This window comes from Chiloscyllium plagiosum, chromosome 31 (genome assembly GCF_004010195.1).
Source record: "Chiloscyllium plagiosum isolate BGI_BamShark_2017 chromosome 31, ASM401019v2, whole genome shotgun sequence".
In the NCBI taxonomy this organism is placed as follows: domain Eukaryota; kingdom Metazoa; phylum Chordata; class Chondrichthyes; order Orectolobiformes; family Hemiscylliidae; genus Chiloscyllium; species Chiloscyllium plagiosum.
In genome coordinates, this window is record NC_057740.1 from 4,071,053 (window position 1) to 4,083,398 (window position 12,346).

General features: G+C 43.8%; 1 protein-coding gene across 1 annotated transcript in view; it reads left to right on the top strand.

The window, feature by feature from the left end:
* The first annotated feature begins 11,650 nt into the window (after window positions 1-11,650).
* The window catches only part of cib3 (calcium and integrin binding family member 3), a 30,116-nt gene continuing 29,420 nt past the window's right edge, over window positions 11,651-12,346 (top strand). The window contains exon 1 of the mRNA XM_043720858.1: window positions 11,651-11,741. Within this exon, the coding sequence (XP_043576793.1) occupies window positions 11,691-11,741 (51 nt within the window). The 5' untranslated portion in view covers window positions 11,651-11,690. The remainder of the gene's footprint in view (window positions 11,742-12,346) is intronic.

Consider the following 12,346-nt stretch of genomic DNA (forward strand, 5'->3'; position numbering starts at 1 on the left):
ACGTTTCGGGCATGAGCCCTTTTCCAGCAACACATTTTCAGCTCTGATCTCCAGCATCTGCAGTCCTCACTTTCTCCTGTCAATCTGTAATGCAAACTTCAAACAATTATGTACCTGAAATGTAGCTCTCTCTGATTTTACAACACTTCCTGAGGCTCTACCATTAATTCTATAAGCCCGATCTTCAACACACTGATTACTTGAGGCTCCAACACATACTTTCAGTCCTGCTCTTGTTTGTTTTACCAAAATGCAATACCTAGCATTTATCCAAATTGACCTCCATCTGCCACTCTTTTTGTAATCCTAAGTAACCTTCTTCACTGTTCACTATACCACCAATTTTGTTGTCATCTGCAAATATACTAATCATGCCTTCTACATTCTCATCTAAAATCATTTCTGTAAATGACAAACAAAAGTGGACCCAGCACATTTCCCTATGGAACACCACTAGACTCAGATCTCTAGTCCAAAAACAACCCTCCACCATCACTCTGTCTCCTGCCATTAATCTTGCATCCAATGGATAATCTTCCCCAAATCCCATGTGATCTAATGTTACTGATTAGTCTACCATGTGAAGCCTTGTCAAAGCTTTATTATAGTCCAGATAAAAATGTCTACCATTCTGCCCTCCTCAATCTTCTTCATTACTTCTGTCCTTCGAGATGGTAATAGTTGCAGGTTTAGAGGTTCTGGTGAATGAGCCTCGAATTTCTGCAGTGCATAAGAATGAAAGAACACAAGGACATAAGAACTAGGAGCAGAAGTAGACAACTCAGCCCCTCAAACTTGCTCTGCTACTCATTATGATCATGGCTGATCTCAGTTTGACCTGAAGACTACTTTCCCGCCTGCTCTCCATAGCCCTTTTTTTAATAAATATTTTTATTGAAAACCTTTTTAATTCTTTTACTAAACATTTGATGTGTTTTTTCTTTATTTTTGAATATAAAACAGAAAAAAGGCAGTACAAAAAAGCCATAACATAGTTAATCAATAATCTACTATTCTACCAGAACAAACATATCTACTTAACGTAAATTAAACTACAAACATATTAAATAAATACTAACTTAAACTAAATTCAAATAACTTGAATTAAATAATATCTCACTACTTTATTCTATCTCCCACATCACACCTCCACTGAGGCTCATCCATGGGAGCACCATTTACAGTACCCGCATTCTTTTCCCCCCCCTAGCCTCCTCCTCCTGGGGCCCCATGGGCACCCATATTGATTCCCACGGCTATACCACGGCCCAGATTAATATTGCTGTTAGGTCAGCATCAATATAATTTAAAAAGGGCCGCCACGTGTTGTAAAACTGTGCTGTTTTGTGGTGCACCATATTTTGAGGTAGTTTTGGGGGAGATGTTCCATCACCCCATAGGACCTGGTGGTTTTTCTGACGTCCAAATCACTACAATGTTTTTCCTCACACAGTGGGTAAGAATGTTACACAATCTCCTTACTTTCCCCCAGATGTCTTCCCATACCTCAGATGAAATATCCTCTCCTGACTCTCTATTCCACATGTGATCTAATGTTACTGATTAGTCTACCATGTGAAGCCTTCCATGTCCCCCAGGACACGACTTTTTGTAAATGATATAAAGTATTGAGTGAAAGAGCACCCTTACCCCGGAGTACTCTTTTCTCCACATCTGATTTGTAACACTGGACCAGGAGCGTGGTCTTCCTCTGTATATAGTCCCTTATCTGGAAATACCAGAAAAGGTTTCTATTGGACAACCTATATTTCTGACTTAACTGACTAAATGACATCAGGACCTCCCCCTTGAGTAAATCTCCCAGATAGAAGATTCCCTTATTCTCCCATGCCTTAAAGCCAGAATCTATTGCCCCAGGTTTAAATCCTTGGGCTCCCACCAATGGGATAAATGGTGATGTCTTAGACCAATAGCTCTCGTCTTGCCTCATTAACCTCCAGGCTTTAACCATATTTAAAATAATTGGACTTTTATACTGCTGGGTCACGGATTTCATCTTGTCCATGAATAATAAATTAAAGGACATCTCAACTGCGAGGCTCAAATATCCAGCCAAATCGACTCCAAATTCCCCTGTACCCAGTCACCAACATATGTTAACAAAGCACTTATTTGGTATTTCTTCAAATCCAGAAGATCCACCCCTTCCTCAGCCTGCAAAAGCTGCAATTTAGTGAATTTAATTAGAGGGCGCCTGTGGCATTAAATAAAGGACCCTAGCCAACCATTGAGCCTCCGTAACATTTGTCTAGGTAAAAACAATGGGAGCATTCTCATGGGGTACAACAGGCAGGGAAGAACATTCATCTTAATCAGGGCTATTCGGCTCAACCATGATAACGGTAAGCCCCCTCACCGCTGCAAATCCTGTTTTATCCTCTCTAGTAATTGTACATAGTTAGCTTTATACAGCTGGTGGAAGGAAGAGGTAATAAAAATTCCCAAATACAAAAACCTTTTGGCGACCATCTAAACAGGAACTGCATTCCATCCTTCAGGTTAGGCACCTCGACTAATTTCCCTACTGGCATAGCTTCCGATTTTGAGAATTTGATCCCGTAACCCGAGAAATCACCATATGAATTAATTGTTCGAATCAGTTGCAAAACAGATTTCTCCAGATTGGCCAAAAATAAAAGGATGTTATCAGCGTATAGGGTGATCGTATGCTCCCCCATTCCCACCTTTGCTACTATTTCAGGATCGCTCCTAATAGCTTCGGCGAACGGGTCAATCGCCAAGTAAACAACTGCAGTGATAAAGGACACCCCTGCCGACTGCCTCTTCCAATGTTAAAGTTATTTGACTTAGTACCGTTTGTAATGACTGCCACCTTAGGATCATTATACAGTACTGCTACCCACCTGGCAAAGGATCCCCCCCATACCAAAGCGCTCTAGGAACTCAAATAGATAAAGCCATCCTATCCGATCAAATGCTTTTCTGCATCTAGAGAGACAACCAAACCCAGAATCAATCTTTGCTGGCATACCTGCACTGTGTTCAGTACCCTTCTGATATTGTTGGAGGTGCTATGGCCCTTAAGAAAACCCATCTGGACCTTCGCCAACCTCAGAGCCAGCATCTTGCATAAAAGTTTGAAATCTACATTCAACAGTGAAGCACATGTATGGAGCACATTCTTCAGGATCCTTCCCTTTCTTTAAAATGAGGGAGATATTAGCCTCCCTAAGAGAAGGTGGCAGACAATCCTGTGTATAAGAATAGTTGTACATCCTCCAGAAGTGGCTCCACGAACAAGTTTATGAATTCCTTATAGATTTTAGTTGGGAATCCATCTGGCCCTGGTGCTTTGCCACCCGGGCGATGCTTTATTGCTTCCTGAACCTCCTGTACTGTTAGAGGTGCATTCAAAAGGGAAGCCTGTTCCGTGTTTATATTGGGGAGGTCTAGATTTCCAAAAAAGGGCTGCGTTCCTATTGTACATGTTCGCCCCCTCCGACCGATATAGCTCTGTGAAGTATTCCCTAAACCTAACATTGATTAGATTCCCTACAGTGTGGAAACAGGCCCCTCAGCCCAACAAGTCCACACCGACCCACCGAAGAGCAACCCACCCAGACCCACCTCCCTCCGACTAGTGCACCTAACACTATGGGCAATTTAGTATGGACAATTCACCTGACCTGCACATCTTTGTGTGACTGTGGGAGGAAACCGGAGCACACCCACACAGATACAGGGAGAATGTGCAAACTCCACACAGACAGTCGCCCGAGGCTGGAATCGAACGTGGGACCCTGGTGCTGTGAGCCACCGTGACGCCCCTAATTCAATTCATGGGTAATTGTACCAGCCTTCTACCTGACAGACGTAATAGATTGGGAAGCTTTTTTTCCTCCTAGTCAAATAAGCAAAATATCTACCAGGCTCATCTCCAAATTCAAACAAACTTTGCATGGCAGAAGAGATTTTTTTTTAGCTGTTTGTGTGTGTATTGAGTCAAGAGCAACCCAGAGAGCTGTGACCCGCTGAAGTTTAACCACTGACGGCCTATTGTAATATGTTTTCTCAGCTACCTTCAGCCGGGCGTCCAACATCCGTTGCTGCTCCTCCCTCTGCCTCTTTCTAGTCATGGAATATGAAATGATCAGGCCTTGTAAATATGCCTTAGTGGCCTCCCAAAGCATTACCGGATTACTAGCTGTACCTGAATTGATATCCAAAAGGCCCTGAACTCTCTTGTAATATATTCAACAAATTTGCTATCCCCTAACAAAAATGGATCCATGCGCCAGTGACGTGCATCCATTCCACTACCCTTGATTTTAACATCTAAATAAACTGGCGCATGATTCAAAACAGTTATATTCCCAATTTTGTTCTGTTCAGACCATCAGTTGGCGTAAAACACATGTCAATTCGTGTATGGCACCTGTGAGGGTTGGAATAGAATGTTTAGGGTGGAGGTACCTCCACACATCCACTAGTCCCAACTCATCACACACGTCCACCAACTGTTTAAACTGTGCAGGCATACCTGCCAGGCCTTTTGGCACCCTATCAATCTCTGTATCTATTAGGTGATTAAAATCCCCTCCTGTAATCATATGGCGAACCCCAAGATTCATTAATTTAGCCAATGCATCAATTAAAAATTTAAGAGGGTGCGCCGGGGGACAAGATACATTCAAAACACCATACTCTTCTCCATGTATTAGGGCTTTAAGAATGATAAACCATCCATGTTCATCCTTAATCTGCTCTGTTACCTGGAAAGGGAGATTCCTTATCAGTATAGCAACTTCTCTACTCTTAGAGCTGAAGGATGAGAAAAACACCCTGTCATAACCCCCCTCCCCTTCTGCAGTTTCAGATGTTTCTTATCAATTAGATGCATCTCCTGCAGCAGGGCAATGTCCACCATTTCCTTCCAAAGACTTGATAAGACCTTCTTTCTTTTAATAGGAGAATTGCTCCCTTTTATATTTCAGGTGCACCACCTGAACAAATCACTAGCCTTGGTCATCCAGGGCGGCCTGTGATTTCCCAGGAGGAGGGAGCTTATCTGAGGCATGACAGGTTACAAAGATATTAACTCTATGAGATCTAAAAACTATTCCTATAAAAACATCTACAACTAAAAAAAACCACTACATTTAACTGAAGCAAACACCCACATAACCCCCAATTGGCTTGAGATCTTCCCCCTTGCTCATAGGGGGTACCCCTCTCAATCCTTACTAACATCTTACCTCCCTCTAGCTGAGGCCATGCCCTGACCCCAGGCAATTCACAAATGAGGAAAACCTGTTATTTACATTCTGAAAGCTAACAATGGATGCCCATCGCCCCCTCACTCATTTTAACCACAGATATAGCCAACCCCAATACAAAAATCAAAAGGACAGCAGTAGAAAAAAGGAGCCCTAGATAATACCCAATCGACCGATATCTAAAATAATTCTGATTTTACAACTTTACAACAAAACTGTCCATATAAAACCAATAACCAGAAAAAAAAAGGAAAGGGGGAGAGGGAAGTAGAAAGGGGGGGGTAATAAAAAAAACCCAAGCCATTTTCCACAATAATGCCCCCTCCCCTCCCACTCTGACTCAGGTTCTTCAACTCAAAGATTTCACAAAGCCTTTTGCCTTTTCGGTGGAGTCAAAGTTATATACAATCCCCCCCCCATGGGCTAAACACAACACGGCTGCATACCTTATGTTCAGGTCCCTTAATTCTTTGTTGACATCACCAAATGTCCTTCTGTTCTTAATTTGGGCTCCTGAAAAGTCCTGAAAAATCATTATCCTTGAGCCTTTGTACAATAAAGCTTGTGAATTCCTTCCCAGTCTTCTTGCTGTTTCAACTATTAACTGTTTTTTTTCTATAATACAGGAACTGCACTAGGACCGCGCGGGGTGTGGGTCCAGCCCGGACCTGTGCATTGCGATCCGGTGGGCCTGCTCCACGCTCACCAGGCCCGACTCCAACTCCAACCCCAGGAACTTCGGGAGCCACCCCTGCAAGGAGCCGACGAAGTCCTCGCCTTCCTCACGTTCCGGGAGACCCACGATCTGTAAGCTTTTCCTTTTAGTTTTGTTTTCCAGGTCGTCGACTTGATCCTGAAGGACCCGAACCTGGCCTTCCAGTGTTCGGATCCATCCTCCCGAGACCTCCGCTACAGTGTCCGATGCCGCATCCTCTCCTCCACTGCCTCCATTCTTCAGTCCAGGAGCTGGATTTCCTGCTCATGCTTTTTTAGCCTGGCAGATAGTGGCTCAACTGTTGCTTGAATCCACTCTCAGAGTTTGGCAAACTCTGAGAGTAAGTGCTGCTGTCCTGCTGGATCCAAAGGGGCCATCTCAGGAGACTGAGTACTGGCTGCAGGCACCCCCAATGCAGTAGGGAGTGCCCTGTCTGCTGGCCTCCTTTAGGCCCCTTTACTGGACTTCATCCTGGCCTTAAAGCTGTCCCAACGATTTCAGCAGCTCCAAATAGCAAGTTTAAATTAATACTTTTTTCTCCTGGAGGTGGTTAATAAGGGGGTGGGGTGGGGTGTAAAAGTCCACCTTGCCCTGGGGTATGGCACAGAGCCCAGTACAGCAGACCACTCAGACCGCTGCCATCTTGGATTTCCCCCCTCCATAACCCTTTAATCTTTACTAACTAAACGTCCGTACATCTCTCCTTAAACTTATTCAATGTCTCACTACTCACGATACTCTGGGGCAGTGAATTCCACAGATTCTTCACCCTTCAACAGAATTAATTCCTCCTATCTCTTTTTTTAAATCTGTAATTTCTTACAATAAAACTATGACCTCTTATTCTAAATTCAATGCATTAGGCTCGTCCTAACTTTTAACTTTTTTTAATATATGATTTCTGTTATTAATATGAATGCTGATGTATGACGACTTAAATACTTTCTTTACTGTATTTTTACAAAAAATACAAGTGACAACAAAATTCTATTCTATTCTTTCTGTTCCATTTTTTTCTAGATTGCCACATAAGGAGAAACATCCTTGCTCCATCTACTTGGTCAATCCCTTTCTCATTTAATCTACCTGAATTAGACCTCCTCTCATTTTTCTCAACTGTACTATGGAAATTATAGGCTTAATCTGCTCAATCTCCTTTCATCAGACAAACCCATCATCTCTGGAATGAATCCAGTGGACCTCCTCTGAACAGATTCCCATGCAACTACAGTCCTCTTTATTTGGTGCACACTACTGCTACTGAATGTCAATGGTGAAGAAAGATAGTGTTGAAGGTGGTGGGTGGTGCCAGGCAAGCAAGTAGTCTTGGATAGTGTCAAGCTTCTTGAGGGTTGTTGGAACTGCACCCGTCCAGGCAAATGGGGAGCATTTCATCACACCCCTGACTTGTGCCTTGTAGAAAATGAGCAGACTCTGGGGAGTCAGGAGGTGAGTTACTTGGTGCAGGAATCCGAAAGTCTCACCTGTCCTTGGAGCCAGTGTATTTATATGGCTAGTCCAATTCAGTGCCTGATCAATAATATCTTGATAGTGGTTGATTCAACATGGGAATGTCATTGATTGCCCAGAGGAGATAATTAGATTCTCTTGGTTGGAGATACACTTGTGTGGCATGAATGTTATCAGCCCAAGTTCATGTCTCCTGGTACATGGAGATGAATTGCTTCAGTATCTGAAAATTACGCTAATTGTCCAATCAGTGAATATTCCCTCTTCTGATCTTCTCGGTATTTTTAATCAACCTGTTCACTTCTGGAGCATGTGGGACCTGAACCCAGGCCTCCTGGCTCAGAGGTAGGGATACTACTACTTCATCACTAGATCTTTAGTTCTGAGGGAAGGTCATAGAATCATATAATCATAGAATCCCTATAGTGCAGAAGCAGAGCATTTGGCTCATTGACTCCACACCAACCCTCCGAAGAGCATCCCACCCAGACCAAACCTCCCTCCCACCCCCAACTCTATCGCTGTAATCTTGCATTTCCCATGGCTAATCCACCTAACCCATACATACCTGGACACTATGGACAATTTAGCGTGGCCAATCCACCTAACCTGCGTCGTTGATGAAGCAGTTGAGTATGGTTGAGCCTGGGACACTACCCTGAAGAATTCCTGAAGAGATGTCTCAGCATGGACTTGAACTCTTGGCCTCAGTTCAGACACGGAGTCCTGGCCTCAGCTCTTACCCGGTGTGGCTCTGTCCCGGCTCAGTGTGGCAGTCCCCCAGGCCGGCGTGGCAGCCTGCTGTGGCCATCTGTCCGTGGCCCAATGTGGCAGACATTCGGCCCAGCATGGCCTCAGCATTGACTTCCAGCCTTGATGATTCCAGAGCAGTCTCCGGAACCTTGAGGTGAAGCCCAGCACAATCTGGAGTCAAGGCCTGGAGTAGACTAGAGGTTAGGGGCCAGCGTGGACGAGGTTGGAAGGACTGTTATTCTGAATTTCTTTATTTTTCTACTTTATACCTACAATCTGTAATGCTGGACCTTTATAAATCGGAGAAAGTGAGGACTGCAGATGCTGGACATCAGAGTTGAGAGTGTGGTGCTGGAAAAGCACAGCAGGTCAGGCAGCATCCGAGGAACAGGAGAATAGACATTTCGGGCAAGAGTCCTTCATCAGGAATTCCGTTGCCCGAAACATCGATTCTCCTGCTCCTTGCATGCTGCCTGACCTGCTGTGCTTTTCCAGCAGCACACTGTGGATTTTTAAAATTCCTTTATTTTTCTAAAATTTTTACCTTACAAGACATTGGTTAGGCCACTTTTGGAATATTGCACACAATTCTGGTCTCCTTCCTATGAGAAGGATGTTGTGAAACTTGAAAGGGTCCAGAAAAGATTTACAAGGATGTTGCCAGGGTTAGAGGATTTGAGCTATAGGGAGAGGCTATGTCGGCTGGGGCTGTTTTCCCTTGAGCGTCGGAGGCTGAGGGGTGACCTTATAGAGATTTAAAAAATCATGAGGGGCACGGATAGGGTAAATAGACAAAGTCTTTTCCTTGGGGTGGGGGAGTTCAGAACTAGAGGGTGTAGGTTTAGGGTGGGAGGAAAAGATATAAAAGAGACCTAAGGGGCAACATTTTCACGCAGAGGATGATACGTGAATGGAACGAGCTGCCAGAGGAAGTGGTGGAGGCTGGTACAATTGCAACATTTTAAAAGGCATCTGGATGAGTATATGAATAGGAAGGGTTTGGAGGGATATGGACCAAGTGCTGGTGGGTGTGACTAGATTGAGTTGGGATATCTGGTCGGCATGGACGGGTTGGACTGAAGGGTCTGTTTCCATGCCATACATCTCAATGACTATAATATCAGCATTGATTTTTTAAAAAGCTGTAAGACAGAAAATAGGCAGTTGTGGAAAATTGGTTATTTTTCAGACTCAGGCATGGTTGACAGTGGTTTCCCACCACCCCCCACCCTACCCCAAAAGGAATCTTTAGAGTTCTAACTGGTCCACAACAAGAAAATTGTGTCCAATTCTAGCCACCATGCTTCCATTGGGATGTGAGGGTCCTTGGAAAGGTGCAAATGACCACAATGGCTCCCAGGATGTTTTCCCTGGAGCGTCGGAGGCTGAGGGGTGACCTTATAGAGATTTATAAAATCATGAGGGGCATGGATAGGGTAAATAGACAAAGTCTTTTCCTTGGGGTGGGGGAGTTCAGAACTAGAGGGTGTAAGTTTAGGGTGAGAGGAAAAGATATAAAAGAGACCTAAGGTGCAACTTTTTCACGCAGAGGATGATACGTGTATGGAACGAGCTGCCAGAGGAAGTGGTGGAGACTAGTACAATTGCAACATTTTAAAAGGCATCTGGATGGGTATATGAATAGGAAGGGTTTGGAGGGATATGGACCAAGTGCTGGTGGGTGAGACTAGATTGAGTTGGGATATCTGGGTCGGCATGGATGGGTTGGACTGAAGGGTCTGTTTCCATGCCATACGTCTCAATGACTCTATAATATCAGCATTGATTTTTTAAAAAGCTGTAAGACAGAAAATAGGCAGTTGTGAAAAATTGGTTATTTTTCAGACTCAGGCATGGTTGACAGTGGTTTCCCACCACCCCCCACCCTACCCCAAAAGGAATCTTTAGAGTTCTAACTGGTCCACAACAAGAAAATTGTGTCCAATTCTAGCCACCATGCTTCCATTGGGATGTGAGGGTCCTTGGAAAGGTGCAAATGACCACAATGGCTCCCAGGATGGAAGGAGTTTAGTAACAGGATCAAGTCAGAGAAACTTGAATTATTCTCCTTGAAACAAAGAAGTTTGGGTGAGATTTGGGAGAAGTGTGCAAAAGTTTGAACAGGCTTAGACAACAGATAAACCAAAACTGTTCTAACTGGCTAGTGGCACAAAGACTAGAAGACACAAATTTAAGGTTTTGGACAAAACATACAATGGAATATGAGGGAAGAACGGTTTAACACAATGAATGTTAATGATCTGCATTGCACTGCCTATCAATCACAGAATCCTTACAGCAGAGAAGAAGGCCATTTGGCCCATCATGTCTGTGTTGGGTGCTAGACGTGGAGCTGATAAATGATTTCAAAAGTAAATTGATTGAGCATTTTGAGGACAGTAAACTAGCAGCCTGTAGGGATAGATCAGGGGACTGGCACAGACCAGATTGCATTCCAGAGAACTGGCAGGAACTTGATAAGGCATGCAACTATAAATAATTCCATGACTCCATGTATGTCTAGGTGCAGTTTCAATGCAAAATAATATTGGACAGGTCAAGTCTACTCAATGAACCTTTCTTGAATTATGACCATGACTTTCTGGAATATTTAAAGCATCAATGTATTCAGTAATCTCCTCCCGGTACCTCTCAAAGTAAGTTTGTAGAGGACATCCTGACCACAGTTATAAAAGACTGTCCATTCCCCTCTTGACTGCAGCTTGAACAAAGACTTTCAGCTCATCATTAAAGAATGCCACCATCAGTTCTGTCCCTCCTTCAGTGCAGTTCAGGTTTTACAGCCTGAATTACATCTTCTTTAACAGAGGTATTAGTTGTCCTTAACCATTATCCTGGTCTCTGTATTACCTGTTCATAGGTCAAGAGGTGAGCAGCCAATGAATAGCACAAGTAGCACTGACTGGCTACAGACATCAGTGTATTCAGCAGGCAGCAACTACAGATATCAGTCCCATCTCTTGTGTTCTGGACACAAATACTAGACTTTTATTGTTTCCAATGGGGCTTTGAGTTATTGGAGGCAAATTTTAGACTTTGTTTTACCTTTTGTGGACTCCTTGTGATCACATTCAGTATCATAGTAACTGCCACGGATGGGTACAGTCTCAGAGCTAGGAGTATACAGATAGTTAATGTCAGATCCTTGTAAATAATGAATTGGAATATTGTTGGAATATTACTGTCTAGCTGTCTTGGCTTTAGATGTGTGTAACATGAGCTACAAGTGAACGTGTTGGTGGCACAGTGAGAGGTATGTACACAGGGTCAGCCAGATCACATGCTTTGAGTCAAAGCTTTTTATACAAAAGAATGGATGAAATGATGCCATTATCATTCAGCATTAGCAGGCCAATGACGGCAGCAACCTGATCATGCGGTGAGCTCCATCCTTGTGTTTCTTTCATATCTCAACATCGAAAGAAGAGCAGGGAACCGGGAGGTCGTAAACAGTTCATGTACACCCTGAAAACATGGGCAACAAACAGACCATCTTCACAGCTCAACAGCTTGATGCCTATCAGGTAGGAAAATGCCCACTTTTCCTATCGTGGTCCTGTCGCCTGTAGCTTACTGTAGTGATTGGAATGAGGTCAGCCAGGTGGACCTCATAGAATGAGTTCTCTGATTGGACCAGATTAACAGCTCCAATAGGGAGATGTGGCTGACTGATAAGAATCAGAATGCCAAAAGTTCTGTTCTCTCAGAGCTGGCTCAGTGTCAAGGACCCTCCATCTGGAAATAGTCATAGAGATGTACAACATGGAAACAGACCCTTCGGTCCAAATCGTCCATGCCAACCAGATATCCCAACCGAATCTAGTTCCACCTGCCAGCACCTGGCCCATATCCCTTCAAATCCTTCCTATTTATATACCCATCCAAATGCTTTTTAAATGTTGCAATTGTACTAGCCTTCACCACTTCCTCTGGCAGCTCATTCCACACGTGTACCACCCTTTGCATGAAAAAGTTGCCCCTTAGGTCTCTTTTATAACTTTCCCCTCTCACCCTAAACGTATGCCTTCTAGTTCTGGACTCCCCCGCCCCAGAGAAGAGATATTGTCTATTTATCCTATCCATGCCCCTCATGACTTAATAAACCTCTATAAGGTCACCCCTCAGCCTC